Source organism: Pongo abelii, chromosome 1 (genome assembly GCF_028885655.2).
Source record: "Pongo abelii isolate AG06213 chromosome 1, NHGRI_mPonAbe1-v2.0_pri, whole genome shotgun sequence".
Taxonomy (NCBI): Eukaryota; Metazoa; Chordata; class Mammalia; order Primates; family Hominidae; genus Pongo; species Pongo abelii.
This window is the reverse complement of record NC_071985.2, coordinates 123,693,662-123,711,375: the sequence shown is the minus strand read 5'-3', so window position 1 is coordinate 123,711,375 and position 17,714 is coordinate 123,693,662. Positions and strand designations below refer to the sequence as shown.

General features: G+C 43.2%; 2 protein-coding genes across 5 annotated transcripts in view; one reads left to right on the top strand and one right to left on the bottom strand.

Annotated features, from left to right (window-relative positions):
* WDR47 (WD repeat domain 47) overlaps positions 1–17,714 on the bottom strand; it is a 70,574-nt gene extending 52,860 nt beyond the window's left edge. The window contains exon 1 of one of the 4 annotated variants that reach the window (XM_024230989.3): positions 17,582–17,714. Coding sequence is in view for 2 of the 4 variants with exons in the window: in XM_063718214.1 (XP_063574284.1) it covers positions 16,952–17,056 (105 nt within the window). In the remaining 2 variants the exon portion in view is untranslated. Of the gene's footprint in view, positions 1–16,951; positions 17,150–17,581 lie in introns of those variants that run through there. The other 3 variants (XM_024230991.3, XM_063718214.1, XM_063718213.1) reach the window with 3 other exon arrangements.
* Positions 10–6,331, top strand: LOC112132568 (small ribosomal subunit protein eS27-like). The gene is made up of 2 exons (XM_054548986.2): positions 10–14; positions 5,983–6,331. The coding sequence occupies exons 1-2, from the start codon at positions 10–12 to the stop codon at positions 6,287–6,289; spliced, it is 312 nt and encodes a 103-aa protein (XP_054404961.1). The 3' UTR covers positions 6,290–6,331.

Below are 17,714 nucleotides of genomic sequence, written 5' to 3'. Positions count from 1 at the left end.
CAGGGCAAGATGGTGTGCGTCTATAGTCCCAGCACTCCGGAGGCCGAGGTGGGAGGATTGCTTGAGCCCAGGAGATCAAGGCTGCAGTGAGCAAAGATCGTGCCACTGCACTACAGCCTGAGCAACAGAATTAGACTCCGTCTCAAAAAAAAAAAAGAAAAAAGTGCAACTTTAGTCATATGGATAATATCAGTGATATTTCAATACTCTCTAAGCTTCCTTCTAACTCTTACCTGTAGGTCTGCTACAACTGAGCACATAATGCTCAGGTTATGAATCCATAAAGATTTAGACCTGGGAGGACTAAAAGATCATTTGTTCAACATCCTAATTTTACCAGTGAAGCCACACAAGTTAAATGGCCTAAACTGTTGCAGTCTTCAAATGTTAAGCCTCAGAGCAATGCAAAATACCACCACACTAGGGGAGTAGCCACAAAGAAACTTCATCAGATGAAACAGACTATAAGCATATCTTTCTCACAGGACCAACTTACTCTAACCAAGCTTGCAGAAACATAAACATACACATGTGGACTGGTGTAGTGACTCACACCTGTAGTCCCAGCACTTTGGGAGGCTGAGGCAGGAGGATCACTTGAGCCCAGAAGTTAGAAGTTACATACAGTGAGCTATGACCACACCACTGCACACCTCTGAACAACAGAGGAAGACTATGTCTCTAAACAAAACAAAACAAAAAATATATGTAGGCCCACAGGTTAGTGTTGTTTCCATTTCTTTACTTTTGGGTTGATTTATTTGTTCATAACAAGAAATACAAATGTCTAGCAGACTAGAATGCTCTCATCAGTAGATGAGTACATTTTCTCCCTCAGCTAGAGGCCTGGGCACGGTGGCTCACACCTGTAGTTCCAGCACTTTGAGAGGTCGAGGTGGGAGGATCACATGAGCCCAGGAGTGCGAGACAAGCCTGGGCAACATGGCGAAACATGGTCTCTACAAAAAATATAAAAATTAGCCAGCATGTGTGCCTGTAGTTCCAGTTACTCAGGAGGCTGTGGTGGAAAGATCACTGGAGCCCCAGAAGTTGAGGCTACAGTGAGCAGTGATCATACCACTGCACTCCAGCCTGGGCGGTAGCGTGAGACTCTGTCTCAAAAAAAAAAAGGCTGGGCACAGTGGCTCACACCTGTAATCCCAGCACTTTGGGAGGCTGAGATGGGTGGATTACGAGATCAGGAGTTTGAGGCCAGCCTGGCCAACATGGTGAAACCCTGCCTCTACTAAAAATACAAAAATTAGCTGAGCGTGGTGGTGCGCACCTGTAATCCCAGCTACTTGGGAGGCTGAGGCAGGAGAATTGCTTGAACCCAGGAGGCAGAGGTTGCAGTGAGCCAAGATTGTGCCACTGCACTCCAGCCTGGGCAATAGAGCCAGACTCCATCACAGAAAAAGAAAAAAACAAACAAACAAACAAAAAAAAAAGGTGCTAGGGTAAACAAGGGACAAACCACAGAAAAATAATTATATGACTGACTCAAATATTTAATGACATCAGACTACACAAATCCCTCTGCAGAGTAAGAATATGTCTGTCTCAGGAAACAGTAAATCACAAACTTATCTCCCAACACACCAGCTACCCAACTCCGCATGCTTTAGGTTTCCCTTTGCTATCTTCTGAGCTGACCACCATCCTCCTGTTCATAGACTTCGTCCAAAAGAGGATACGATAAAATGAGTAAGATTTCCACTCACTATATATTTTTTTTTTTTTAAAGACAGGGTCTTGCTCTGTCACCTAGGCTAGAATGCAGTTGCATGACCATGGCTCACTGCAGCCTTGACCTCCCAGGCTCAAGTGATCCTCCCGCTTCAGCCTTCCAAGTACCTGGGATGACAAGTGTGTGCCACCATACCCATCTAATTTTTTATTTTATTTTTTGTAGAGACGGGATCTATCTATGTTGCCCAGGCTGCTCTCGAACTCCTAGGCTCAAGCAATCCTCTCGCCTCGGCCTCCCAAAGTATTGGGATTACAGGGATGAGCCACAATCCCTACCTTTTTTTTTTTTTTAGGTTATCTGTAGAAACTACTCATTAAATTCTGATCATATCAGAACTGTCTCCCTAATATTATTCTTAGAGCATACTGATTAGTGATTTTAGCATTCCTCAAATCTTTAGACAATTCTTTTTTTTATTTTTACTGCTCCTTGCAGAGCAGGCTACCCAATAGGCAGTGTGCCCAGAGTAGCCCTTCAGGTAATTCTTACTAGCAAAAAAACGGCTTTTACTAATTTAACTCTCAGAAAAAAATATTCCCTCCTCTGTAGGCTCTTAGAGGGCACATCACATATATCTCCATGTACCAACCACACAAACTTAATGCACAATTGGGACTATAATTTTCTAATACAGCTCAATATACCAATGATACTAAACATTGTACAGGCTTCATATTCAACATTCAATCTAAATATCAGTCCACATATAAAGTTACTCTGAATGGAATTTATGGCAATAGTCCCACTTTAAATAATAACTACAAGTTAAATGCTGCAGTCATTTTTGGTTAATAAAGCCTAAGAGAACTACATTCTTACAAATACATATTTTATACTGATAGTTGAAGGTAACAGAAAATATATCCTAATTAACTTAAAATTGGTTCAAGTTTTTTTTTTTTTAAAAAAAACTAATTAAAAAAAGACAAGTTTCAATTCTATACCTTGAAATTCCCAGTAGAATAATGTATTTTAATCACCCAACACAGAATTTTTTTTTTTTTTTTAAGGCAGAGTCTCTCTCTGTTGCCCAGGCTGGAGTGCAGTGGCAATCTCGGCTGGCTGCAACCTCCGCTTCCCAGGTTCAAGCAATTCTCTTGCCTCAGCCTCCTGGGTAGCTGGGATTACAGGTGTGCACTTGCATAACTGGCTAATTTTTTGTATTTTTAGTAGAGACGGGGTTTCGCCATGTTTGCCAGGCTGGTCTCAAACTCCTGACCTCAGGTGATCCGCCCACCTCGGCCTCCCAAAGTGCTGGGATTAAAGGCGTGAGCCACCAAGCCTGGCCCAGAATTTTAATTCTTATAAGCTTCACTGTTGCTGAATGCAGTATAAATATAGGCATAGGCACATGCTTGATGACTATATCTTAGAATTATTCTCTTCTAACTCCCTTGTATTACTGAAACATTTATACAGGCTCCCAAAATCTTACCTCTATAAGTGATATATACTGCATAGTTGTTTTTTTTTCCCAGATGGAGTCTCGCTGTGTCACCCAGGCGAGAGTGCAGCTGCGCAATCTTGGTTTATTGCAACCTCCGCCTCCCGGGTTCAAGTGATTCTCCTTCCTCAGCCTCTCAAGCAGCTGGGATCACAGGCGCCTGCCACCGCACCCGGCTAATTTTTGTATTTTTAGTAGAGATGGGGTTTCACCATCTTGGCAGGGCTGATCTTGAACTCCTGACCTCATGATCCACCCGCCTCAGCCTCCCAAAATGCTGGGATTACAGGCATGAGCCACCATGCCCAGCTATATACATATTTTAAACATCTATTTCCTGTAATCCTAGCTACTTTGGAAGGCTGAGGTGGGCAACATAGTGAGACCTTATCTCAAATAAATAAATAAATAAATAAATAACTATTCACCACAAAGTTAGAACTTTTCTCTAATTCAGAGAACTAGAATTCAATAATAATTGCTTCTTCCCCTCTCCTCTGGGGGAGCTATAAATCTGCAAGATTTTAACAAGTTCAGGAACTACTAAAATTATCTTTTAAAATGAGATGCACACATAATCATAATATGTGTTCAATAAATAAATATTAGCTGAATTAACTTGAGATGTAAAAAGTCACTGAAGAAATGTCTCTACAAAAGTATAGAACAGGTGACTATGGTTTTGTTTTTTTGTTTGTTTGTTTTAGACAGGGTCTTACTCTGAGGCCCAGGCAAGAGTGCAGTGGCTGAATCATGCATGGCTCACTACAGCCTCGGCCTTCTAGGCTCAAGCAATCCTCCCACCTCAGCCTCCCAAGTAGCTGGGACCACAGGCATGTGCCACTGGGCCCAGCTAATTTTTGTTTTTTTTTTGTTGTTTTTTTCTTTTTGTAGAGATTGGGTTTCGCCATGTTGCCAAAGCTTAGTCTGACTGCTTGAACTCCTGAGCTCAAGCAATCCACCCATCTCGACCTCCACAGTGCTGGGATTACAGGCATGAGCCATCATGCCTGGCCCAGAGGACTTTGTTTTTAATTGTTTTCAAAAACTCACTGAAAAGGATGGAGCTGTGACTGAAGCAATCCAGCTATTTAGCCTAAGCACGTGCCAACACGCCCAGCTAATTTTTTGTATCTTTAGTAGAGATGGGGTTTCACCATGTTGGCCAAGATGGTCTCGATCTCCTGATCTCGTCATCCGCCCGCCTCAGCTTCCCAAAGTGCTGGGATTACAGGCATGAGCCAACGTGCCTGGCCTTAAATAACTTTTTTTAAAAAACATTTTTGAGGTTAATTTTAATTAATTTAATATGTATTTAATAATACATATATAATTTACCATCTTCACCATTTTTATGTGTACAGTTCAATGGTAATAAATAAATCTATATTCCATCCTTGCCTTCCCTCTTTCCCTTCTGGCCTCTGGTTAAAATCACAAAAATGTAATTGTGAATTTTCCTTTAAAAAGTAAATTTTACGCCGGGCGCGGTGGCTCACGCCTGTAATCCCAGCACTTTGGGAGGCCAAGGCGGACGGATCACAAGGTCAGGAGATCGAGACCATCCTGCCTAACACGGTGAAACCCTGTCTCTACCAAAAATACAAAAAATTAGCCAGGCATGGTGGTGGGCGCCTGTAGTCCCAGCTACTCGGGAGGCTGAGGCAGGAGAATGGCATGAACCCGGGAGGCAGAGCTTGCAGTGAGCCGAGATCGCGCCACTGCACTCCAGCCCGGGCGACAGAGCGAGACTCTGTCTCAAAAAAAAAAAAAGTAAATTTTACTTATATCCAATATCCAGACTAGGTAAAGAAATAAGAGTGTTCTTTAAATATAAGTATGTCTGGAAGCCAGCTAGAAGGTATTTAGTATTTTAGTCCTTAGATACAATTAACATATACTGCAATTAATTCCAGATAGGGTCTCTATGTGCACGCCTATTGATTACTATCTTAGTAAAACAAGATTAGAAGGATGTATTAAAGAGTTAGAAATAAAATTATTTTTAGAAATCAAAGATTAAAGGTAAAATGTTAATAATACATAAGAAATCGCCGGGCGCGGTGGCTCATGGCTGTAATCCCAACACTTTGGGAGGTCGAGGCAGGTGGATCACGAGGTCAGGAGTTCAAGACCAGCCTGGCCAAGATGCTGAAACCCCGTCTCTACCAAAAATACAAACAAATTGGCCAGGCGCAGTGGCTCATGCCTATAATCCCAGCACTTTGGAAGGCTGAGGCTGGTGGATAACCTGAGGTCAGGAGTTCGAAACCAGCCTGGCCAACATGATAAAACCCTGTCTCTACTGAAAATACAAAAATTAGCTGGGCGTGGTGGTGCATGCCTGTGGCCCCAGCTACTCAGGAAGCTAAGGCAGGAGAAATCACTTGATTCTCACTTGAACCTGGGAGGCAGAGTTTGCAGTGAACCAAGGTTGCGCCACTGTACTCCAGCCTGGGTGACAGAGCAAGACTCTGTCTCTAAATAAATAAATAAATAAATAAAATTTTAAAAAAATTACCCGGGCGCGGTGGCAGGCACCTCTAATCCTAGCCACTCGAGAGGCTGAGGCAAAGAATTGCTTGAACCTGGGAAGTGGAGGCTGCAGTGAGCCGAGATCACACCACTGCACTCCAGCCTGGGCAACAGAGAAAGACTTTGTCTCAAAAAAAAAAAGAAAAAGAAAATATTCTAGTAATAAAATAATACTCTGTGTATTTCGATACAAAGATATGGAAAAACTTCATGAAAAAATATCACTGGTAGCTTTCTAACCAAATATAAGTAGATATGATTTAATTAAATGTCCCTTTCCGGTGGTGACGACCTACCCACACGAGAACACGCCTCTCGCAAAAGATCTCCTTCATCCCTCCCCAGAAGAAAAGAAGAAACACAAGAAGAAACGCCTGGTGCAGAGCCCCAATTCCTACTTCATGGATGTGAAATGCCCAGGATGCTATAAAATCACCACGGTCTTTAGCCATGCACAAATGGTAGTTTTGTGTGTTGGCTGCTCCACTGTCCTCTGCCAGCCTACAGGAGGAAAAGCAAGGCTTACAGAAGGATGTTCCTTCAGGAGGAAGCAGCACTGAAAGCACTCTGAATCAAGATGAGTGGGAAACCATCTCAATAAACACATTTTTGATAAAAATAAAAAATAAAATAAAAATTAAATGTTCATTTGCAATGCAGTTACTTAAACACACATTATGAAGGAAAAAAAATCACAACAGGCCAAGAATTATTATAAATATAAGGTTTTTCATATATATATAGGGCACAGTCATTATAAACCTTATAGTCATGACAAAAGTGCTTAAGGCTCCATTAATCTGCAATTCCATCTCACACAATAAAAACTGCTCTCTTTAATCTTCCAAGTATTACAGAGTGCCTAACATGGAACCATAGTGCTTTACAACAGAACTTCACAAGCAAAAATGCAGACAAGAAGATGAAGTATCATGAAGCTTTTCAATAAAATACCAAACTGCAACACAGGACTACTGCATCTTTTCTTTTTTTTTTTTTAAAAAAAAAAGGAGAAAAAAACTGCTAGCTGTTTTTAATAACATGGCATTCAAAAAACTTTATGTTGCTGCCAGGTCATTTAATTTTAAATGTCCAGACCTGCAGGAATATATATGTGATGTTGCATGGGCCTCAATTTCTTCATTCATAAAGTAAGGGGATTAGTTTGTCTAATTTCTATGATTTCCCTTCAAGTTTTATAATTTGCTTTAACTTACATTTCAATATCAGAAAGTACATATTCTTGGTAAACATCAAGAATATATAGAAAATATCAAGTCTGGGATAATCAGAAGCCTGTAATTAATAAAGTCTGCTTAATAAGAAACAAAATAGATTTGCATTAGATCACTTAAGCAAACAAACAAAAGAAAAGCTCTTCTAACCAAAGCTCTGTCATGTCTGCTAATCACCTAACACTTGTAACATGGGTGCAGCACGTGCCCCTGCTTACTGTTGACAGCTGTTCTCAATTTATCAATTACTTTAATTTACTTTCTGGAACTGTGAATGATTTTTGGCCAGAAGAAATAAATTATGTTTAAAGCAGGTGCAACTTTATATGACTATAAAAAGAAAAGAAACTAATATAAACTGTATGTTGTATACATGCATAAAATATCTCTGGAAAAAAATATAAGAAATTGGTGATACTGGTTGTATCCTAGAAGGAAAACTAGATAATTAAAGAATAGAAATGGAATCTGTACAACAAAGCAGCCCTGTAACATGAGTTTACCTATATAACAAACCTGTACATGTACCCCTGAACCTAAAATAAAAGTTTAAAAAAAAAAAAGAATAGGAATGGGAAGATCACTATATACCCTTTTGAATTTTGTACCATGGACAAATATTACCTATTCAAAAAATTAAAAATAATAAAACATAAATAACAAATTTACATTTGCACACTACTAGAAGGAACTAGTAAACTAATGCATATAATGAAGTAATAACATTTCAAAGGAATTTGTATTTCTTCCCCATAACCCAAGACCTCTTCTCAGATCTGATTTAAATGTCATTTCAATCTTTCTTTCTTTTTTTTTTTTTTAAGACAGGGTCTTGCTCTCGATACCAGGCTGAAGTGCAGTGGCACGATCTTAGCTCACTGCAGCCTTGACCTCCTGAGCTGAAGAGATCCTCCTGCCTCAGCATTCCCAGTAATTGGGACTACAGGCATGCACCACCATACCTGGCTAATTTTTGTGTTTTTTGTAGAGACAGGATTTCACCATGTTGCTCAGGCTGGTCTCCCACTCCTAGGCTTGAGGTATCTGCCAGCCTCAGCCTCCCAAAGTGCTGAGATTGCAGGCATAAGCAACTGCACCTGGCCTCAATCTTTCTTTATGAGACTAAGGACTAAGGTATGTGTGTTCTTTCCATATTCAAACCCAGAAATTTTTAAACAAGTATGTTTAAAATTACTGAAGTACTAAAAATTCACATGATAAAAACAATTTTCTGGCCAGGCGCAGTGGCTCATGCCTGTAATCTCAGCACTTTGGGAGGCGGAGGCAGGTGGATCACGAGGTCAGATCGAGACCATCCTGGCTAACACAGTAAAACCCCATCTCTACTAAAAATACAAAAGATTAGCCGGGTGTGGTGACGGGCACCTGTAGTCCCAGCTACTCGGGAGGCTGAGGCAGGAGAATGGCATGAACCCGGGAGGTGGAGCTTGCAGTGAGCCGAGAACGCACACTGCACTCCAGCCTGGGCGACAGAGCGAGACTGTCTCAAAAAAAAAAAAAAAAAAAAAAAAAAGATTTTCTTACTCAAGCTGCTTAATTAAGTCATGTAATGCAGAAAAGGTAAAGAAAAAAAAATTGTCAACTTTGACACTAAAAATGTAAAATGTAGACCAGGCATGGTGGTTCACACCTGTAATCCCAGCACTTTGGGAGGCCAGGTGGGTGGATCACTTGAGGTCAGGAGTTCAAGACCAGCCTGGCCAACGTGGCAAAACCCTGTCTCTACCAAAAATACAAAAATTAACCAGGCATGGTGGCATGTGCCTATAATCCCAGCTATTCAGGAGGGTGAGGCAGGAATATTGCTTGAACCCGGGAGGCAGAGGTTGCAGTGAGCTGAGATTGCACCACTGCACTCCAGCCTGGGTGACAGAGTGAGACTCTGTCCAAAAAAAAATTATAAAATGTAAATCTTCCATTCAACAGAAACTTGCCGCAATTATGTTAAAAGACAAGGCACAAAGTAGGACTAAGTAAAACACACATAAAGAGTTAAATGGGGCTGGGCGCAGTGGCTCACGCCTGTAATCCCAGCACTTTGGGAGGCCAAGGCAGGTGGATCATGAGGTCAGGAGTTCAAGACCAGCCTGGCCAAGATGGTAAAACCCCGTCTCCACTAAAAATACAAAAAGTAGCTGGGCACAGTGGCAGGCACCTGTAATCCCAGGTACTCGGGAGGCTGAGGCAGGAGAATCATTTGAACCCAGGGGGGTAGAGGTGGCAGTGAGTCGAGATCACACCACTACACTCCAGCCTGGGCGACAGAGTGAGACTCTGCCTCAAAAAGAAAAAAAAAAAAAAAAGCTAAATGGTTATTATCTAGAGCATATAAATAGCATCTTCAAATCAACACCCTCAAAATTCCAGATGAAAAATGAGCAAAAAATATAGACAATTCACAAAAGAACTATGAATACCAATATATTTGTGAAAAGATGCTCAACCTCAATAATAGTTTTATAACAAGGTACCAACATGCTCACTTCCACACACAGTAAAACGAGTTACCCATTTATGGCCTACCAGTTTTGAAAAAGAAAAAAGAAGACCCGATAATATCTAGTTTTGGCAAGAGTGTGGGCAAATGCCTTCATATACTGTTGTTAAGAATGTAAACTGGGGACCAGACGTGGTGGCTCACGCCTGTAATCCCAGCACTTTGGGAGTCCAAGGCAGGCAGATCACGAGGTCAGGAGATGGAGACCATTCTGGCCAACATGGTGAAACCCTGTCTCTACTAAAAACACAAAAATTAGCTGGGCATGATGGCACATGCCTGTAATCCCAGCTACTCAGGAGGCTGAGGCAGGAGAATTGCTTGAACCAGGGAGTCGGAGGTTGCAGTGAGCCGAGATCTGCGCCACTGCACTCCAGCCTGGCGACAGAGTGAGACTCTGTGTCAAAAAAATAAAAATAAAAGAAGAATGTAAACTGGGACTGACTTTTTTGAGAGAATTTGACAGCATGAAATTTTTACCTACAAAAATGTTGGTGAAGCATGATGGCTCATGCCAGTAATCCCAGCATTTTGGGAGGCTGAAGTGGGTGGATCACCTGAGGGCAGGAGTTTGAGATCAGCCTGACCAACATGGTAAAACCCCATCTCTACTAAAAATACAAAATTAGCCAGGCATCGTGGCACATGCCTGGAATCCCAGCTACTGGTGAGGCTGAGGCAGTAGAATCACTTGAACCCGGGAGGCGGAGGTTGCAGTGAGCTGGGATCACGCCATTGCCCTCTGGCCTAGGCAACAAAAGTGAAACTCCATCTCAGATAAATAAACTTAAATGTAGTCTACCCAATTCCAATTCTTATAGAAACCTAGCCTGCAAAAATACTTGCAAATAAAAAATGTTCCCTGAAAATTTATTTGTAATAGAGAAAAATTAGAAATAAACTGAACTGTCCTTAACAGCAGAATTGGTAAATAAATTATGGTAAATTCATACTATAAAACAGGGGTCCCCAACCCCCAGGCCACAGACCAATACTGATCCACGGCCTGTTAGGAACCGAGCTGCACAGCAGGAGGTGAGCTGCAGACAAGGGAGCATTACTGCCTGAGCTCCCGTTCCTGTTAGATCAGCAGTGGCATTAGATTCTCATAGAAGCACAGACCCTACATATGAGAGATCTAAACTGCAGTCTCCTTATGTGAATCTAATGCCTGTTGATCTGAGGTAGAATGGTTTCCACCTCGCCCCTGGTCTGTGGAAAAATTTTCTTCTAGGAAGCCAGTAAACCAACCAGTACCTGGTGCCAAAAAGCTGAGGACTGCTGCTGTAGAATACTAACACAGTGACGTATATCTATACATCCTAAAAAGGAAACGTGCATCACAGAATAGTATAGCTATCAATAAATATTTGTTGAATGAATGAATATAAACAGGCCCATTTATTTAAAAGGAGAGAGGCATAATATCTCTGTGTTTAAATAAATATACAAAGGTCTGAGACCGGGCACAGTGGCTCATGCCTATAATCCCAGCACTTTGGGAGGCTGAGATTGGAGGATAGCTTGAGCTCAGGAGTTCAAGGCAACATGGCGAAATCTTGTCTCTCCAAAAAAAAAAAAAAAAAAAATTAGCCAGGCGTGGTGGTGCACGCCTGAGGTCCCAGCTACTCAGGAGGCTGAGGTAGGAGAATTGTTTGAGTCTGGGTGGTTGAGGCTGCAGTGAGCCAACATTGCACTACTGCACTCCAGCCTGGGCAAAAGAGTAAGACCCTGTCTCAGAAAAAAAAAAAAAAAACCCACACACACAAAAAGAAAGGTTTGGAATGATGCATGCCAAACTGTTCAGTGTGATTATCTCTGAAGAAAGGAATGGGATTGGGATGGAGGGCAGGGATCTAGGAGAAGAAAAGGGTTGAAGGAGACTTTTTTATTTTTTACTCTTTGTAGTTTATCTGAAGAGTTAACAACCAATATATATTCATGCATTACTTGTATGTTAATACATGCATATCTCATATGAATACAATTTTTAAATTTTTTTTTTTTGAGACGGAGTCTTACTCTGTCGCCCAGGCTGGAGTGCAGTGGCGCAATCTGGGCTCACTGCAATCTCTGCCTCCTGGGCGCTAGTGATTCTCCTGCCTTGGCCTCCCGAGTAGCTGGGATTACAGGCGCCCGCCACCATACTCAGCTATTTTGTATTTTTAGTAGAGACGGGGTTTCACCATGTTGGCCAGGCTAGTCTCAAACTCCCGACCTCAGGTGATCCGCCCACCTCGGCCTCCCAAAATGCTGGGATTACAGGCATGAGCCACTGTGCCCAGCCAATTTTTAATTTTGTATCTTTTTTTTTTAAGAGAAGGAGTCTTTACTATGTTGCCCAGACTAGAGTGTAGTTGCTATTGCCAGGCCTGTTCATAGCACACTACAGCCTCAAACTCCTGCGCTCAAGCAATTCTTCTGCCTCAGCCTCTTGAGTAGCTAAGACTATAGACATATGCCAACTCGCCTGGCTCAATTTTTAATTTTAAAGCAAAAAAGAACTATGAAAATGAAAAACATATACGTATTAAAGGATTAGATCTCAAAGGTTCTAATCTATAAAGGTACCAACTAAAGTACAATCCCCAAAACAGGATTAACTGCTTTGTTTACAACGCAAAAACTACTGGGTACTATTTTAGGATCTTACATTCATTGTTTAAGTGATCCTTACAAAAACCATTCTTCTCCAGAAGGTAGCTTCTAGATCCCCTCCCACTCCTGTCATCCTCCTCTAAATATCTGTTAATCCCCCTCTTAAAGAACCCAAAATAGGCCAGGCGAGGTGGCTCACGTCTGTAATCCCAGCACTATAGGAGCCTGAGGCAGGTGGATCACGAAGTCAGGAGATCCAGACCATCCTGGTGAAATCCCGTCTCTACTAAGAATACAGAAATTAGCCGGGCGTGGTAGTGTGCGCCTGTAGTCCCAGGAGGAGGCGAAGGTTGCAGTGAGCCGAGATCATGCCACTGCACTACAGCCTGGGGCGACAGAGTTAGACTCCGTCTCAAAAAAATAAATAAATAAATAATAAAGCACAACACTCCAGGCGTGGTCTGATCAAGAACTATACACAGTAAAACTAACACATCCCATCATCTAGGCTCTTTACAATGAATACACCTAAAATTTCTTTATATCATCATCTATTTGTGAAATGCTGTTTTTGCACTTCCCGGAATTTCATTTCCAAAGCTTTTCTTAAATTTTCAAAGAAAACTGCCAGGTGTGGTGGCTCACACCTATAATCCCAGCACTTTGGGAGGCCGAGGCGGGCAGATCACCTGAGGTTGGGAGTTCGAGACCAGCCTGACCAACATGGAGAAACCCCATCTCTACTAAAAATACAAAATTAGCCAGGCGTGGTGGCACATGCCTGTAATCCCAGCTACTAGGGAGGCTGAGGCAGGAGAATCACTTAAACCTGGGAGGCAGAGGTTGCGGTGAGCTGAGATCACGCCATCACACTCCAACCTGGGCAACAAGAGCAAAACTCCGTCTAAAAACAAAAAACAAAAAACAAAACAAGGCTGGGCACGGTGGCTCACGCTTGTAATCCCAGCACTTTGGGAGGCTGAAGCGGGCAGATCACGAGGTCAGGAGATCGAGACCACGGTGAAACCCTGTCTCTACTAAAAATATAAAAAATTAGCCGGGCATGGTGGCGGGCGCCTGTAATCCCAGCTACTCAGAGAGGCTGAGGCAGAAGAATGGGGTGAACCTGGGAGGCGGAGCTTGCAGTGAGCTGAGATAGCACCACTGCACTCCAGCCTGGGGGACAGAGCAAGACTCTGTCTCAAAAAAAAAAAAAAAACCAACCCAATTCTATTTCCCAGCTTTCAAAATACAATGTACAAAAAAAATTTTTTTAATGAACATGAAGGTTCTAATTTTAGCTCAGGTTTATAAAATTTTCTCAAAAGATTTTATAAAAGGTTCCATTTTCTTTTTCATCTCATCAACAAGTCACAAAACATGGTACTTAGCCATAGGAAAAAAACATTATTTGAGTTACATATGTCAAGCGTACTACATAACTAGTAATTATAAATAGTATAGAATTTTTATGTCTTTTTGCATGTAGTACTATTTTTTTCTTTCTTTCTCTTTGAGACTGGGTCTCACTGTCTCCCAGGCTGGTAGAGCCTTGTCCACCTAGGCTCAAGTGATTCTCTCACCTCAGCCTCCCCAGTAGCTAGGACCACAGGTGTGCGCCACCATACTCAGCTAGCATTTTTTTTTTTAATTGTTTGTAGACATGAGGTCTCACTATGTTGCCCAGGCTGGTCTGAAACGTCTGGGCTCAAGCAATCCTCACACCTCATCCTCCCAAAATGCTCGGATTACAGGTATAAGCCACCTCGCCCAGCCCAGTACTATTTCTCTGTTAAAATAGGATGTTGACTTGTAAAATGAGAACAAGCTCCTAGCAGAGTGGCAAGCATGCAACTGGTGCTCAATAAATGTAAATTTCTTCCCTTCAGAGCTCCTAGCCTTGGTAAGGACAATGTGTCAAAAGGACTGCTAATGAATTGCTGCGGGAGAGCTACTGCACTGTTAAGTATAAAAATTTACTTTGGAATAAGCTTACTTATTTTTGAAAATATTTCAGTAATTTAAAAAATATCGAACCAGGTGCGGTGGCTCATGCCTGTAATCCCAGCACTTTGGGAAGCCAAGGCGGGCAGGTCACTTGAGCCCAGGAGTTCAACACCAGCCTGGGCAACATGGCAAAACCCTATCTCTACAAAAAATACAAAAATTAGCCGGGTGTGGTGGCAAGCACCTGTAGTCCTAGCTACTCAGGAGGCTGAGGTAGGAGGATCACTTGAGCCCAGGAGTTTGAGGCTCCAGTGAGCTATCATCACGCCACTGTACTGCAGCCTGAATGATAAAGGGAGACTCTGTCTCAAAAAATAAATAAATAGGCCAGGTACAGTGGCTCACATCTGTAATCACAACACTTTGAGAGGCCGAACTGGGTGGATCACTTGAGGTCAGGCATTCAAGACCAGCCTAGCCAACATGGTGAAACCCTGTCTCTACTAAAAATACAAAAATTAGTCAAGTGTGGAGATATGTGCACCTGCAATCCCAGCTACTTGGGAGGCTGAGGCAGGAGAATCACTTGAACTTGGGAGGCGGAGGTTGCAGTGAGCCAAGATCACGCCACTGCACTCCAGCCTAGGCAACAGAGCGAGACCCCAACTCAAATAATAACAATAATAATAATAAATAAATAAATAAATAAATAAATATTGGAAAGTTCATTGAGATCAATTATGTTAAACATACCATATGAAGAAACTCCTACTTGTGATAATATTCATCTGAAGCCATTTAAACAGGAGAAATTCAGGTGGGTAATGAGTGATGAGTATTTACTAGTATTAACAACATGCTACAAACAGGGAAACAATGATTGAGCTATTACAGTGAAGACTATAGAACACAAAAGAAAGGTTTTAAGGGAGTGTGTGGTATAAATCCTTTTTTTTTTTTTTTTTTGAGGCGGAGTCTCGCTTTGTCGCCCAGGCTGGAGTGAAGTGGTATGCATGATCTTGGCTCACTGCAACCTCCGCCTCCTGGGTTCAAGCGATTCTCCTACCTCAGCCTCCCAAATAGCTGGGATTACAGGCACACGCCACCATGCCCAGTTAATTTTTATACTTTTGATAAAGACAGGGTTTCACCATGTTACCCAGGCTGGTCTCAAACTCCTGACCTCGCGTGATCCGCCCGTTTCGGCCTCCCAAAGTGCTGAGATTACAGGCACAAGCTACCACACCCAGCTGGTATAAACCCTTTTTTAAGGATATCTTTTCACTTGAACAGAAACAAACTCAACATAGAGAAAAATTAGTTGAAATATGCAAGCTTTGGCTGTTCGGTGTAATAGTCTCAAAACTGAAGTATCCTCAGGTGTGGGCCAGCATTGGATTTGGAGTCTGAAGACCTGGGTTCAAGTCTTCTGTTCAAAAATCATATACAGGGTCAGACACAGTGGCTCACGCTTGTAATCCCAACATTGTGAGCCCAAGGCGGGTGGATCACCTGAGGCTAGGAGTTCGAGACCAGCCTAGCCGTCATGGTGAAACCCCATCTCTACTAAAAATACAAAAATTAGCCGGGCGTGGTGGCAGGCACCTGTAATCCCAGCTACTTGGGAGGCTGAGGCAGGAGAATCGCTTGAACCCAGGAGGCGGAGGCTGCAGTGAGCCAAGATCATGCCACTGAACTCCAGCCTGGATGACAGAGTGAGACTCCGTCTCAAAAAAAAAAAAAAGGTAATCAACAGATGCCTTCCAAAGTGCTTTCAGCTCAGAGCCCATTCTCAGACTAAAACAATAGCAAGCACTATCACCACTTTACAGAATGAGAAATCAGTCAGTGTTAGGCTTAGTAGCTCTTACAAGAATGCAATCAGTAGCAAAAGAAAGCTTAAATACAGGTAATCTGATTTTTCAGCTTACTGATCTACTAAGGAAAACTTCACATCTTTTCATAACTAAAGCGTTTCTGAAACTGCAGCATACATTAAGCATTTCATATGCCGCCCATTAAATAACTAATAAACTCTATTTCACAAACAGGAAAAGAGGTTGAACACCATTATGTAAGTAGTAACATAGGATAGTACCCCTGTTCTCTTATGACACATTCTTAACAGTACTGGTTTTTAAGACGAGGGAGAAAACCAGGAAGTGGACCAGTTGGAGATAAACACAGGTTAAAATCCCGTCCAAAAAAAAAAAAAAAAAAATTTACATCTTCATAATGGCATCCAAATTCAAGTGTTTGGGTTTTGGCTTTTTTACCTAACAATATACTGTTGTGACTTGACTTTTCCATTACCGTGTAATAATGTCTCTTTCCTATTGGAAGCAATCTCTCCTAATCTCCCAAACCTAAGGTAGAATTATTCATTTCATCTTCTTCCTAAATGAGAACTCGAAAATATGCCATATAAAGGAAAATGGGCTCTTAGGCGTTTCTCCTTAGTAAAATGCCAATGCAACATATGCCAACACTGGAGACAAAAAAATTCTACTTGAATTTACTGTGAAAAAAGATTTATAGCATTTTTTAAACCTACATGTTCATTTCTGTGCCATTAACTTTTTGAGGCATTCTACAGTCTCCAACAAAGAGAGAAATAAGTATTAGGATCACAACCTACGAATCTGGGTGGAACAAAGACGTCTCCTTTCATTATGCAGAGAAAACCAAGTTGCCAAAAAAAAAGAAAAAAAAAAAACGGTCCCCTCAGATACCATGCACGGTTACTAACTGCACGTCTGGGTACAAAGAAGGAAAAATCATCTGGTCAAAAGCCCAAATGCCGCCCCGGCCTACCCTCGCCCCCCGCCCCCGCCCCCTTTGCCCATGGCCTCGCCCCAGAGCTAGAGTTCCAATATTTTTCTCCCCAATAAAGGGAAGCGGTTTAACCCTTTGAGCTCCACAACCTTGCGTTCTTCTACGCAGGCGCCCCTCCAGCGCAATCCCAGTTCTAAATCGAGTCGCTGCCCCTTTCCGCGACCACACCCAGACCCCCAAAGGCCTGCTCCCATCGACCATTGATGTAAGAAAGGCCAAACCCGGCCCCAGCGGGGCTCCCAGCCCCGCCGCTCCCTCTCTTCCTCCGGGCCAAGGCGTACCCAGAAAGGGACGCGAGAGCGCCCCTCAGTTCTCGCACGGGCTCGACCAAGGGGCGAGGAAGGAAGAATCGGCGCAGCGGCGAGATGGGCACGAACCTCGCGCTCACTTGCTGCTCAGTGCCAGGGCGAGGGGCGTCGCTCTGCCCCCAGAATCTAACCGGTAATGTGGGAAAGGTGTGGTCCAGGACCGGTGACCTCGAACCGGGGCCCAGCAGTTCGCAGGTCCTCATCCCGCGATGCTGGGGCCTCACCCACGACCCCAGCCCCCTCCCAGTCGGCACCCAAGCCCACTAAAGACCCCTCTCCGGGGCCGCAAACACAGTCCTCGGGGCCGCCCGGTCGGAGCCGTGTCAGGTGGTGACAGGAGGCGACGGGTGACCATGACAACCCGAGGTGTGCAGCGGACCGACCCAGCCTCCGACTCCCGGAGTCACTCACCTGAGGGCTCCAGGGCAAGCCCGGAGGAGCGGCGGAGGAGAACGCGGCTGGGAGGCCGGCGGCCAGGGCCCCGAAGCGGCCGGCTCCGGGCTGCGGCAGGAGCACGAGGGCGGCGGTCTGGGTTTGGCGTCGG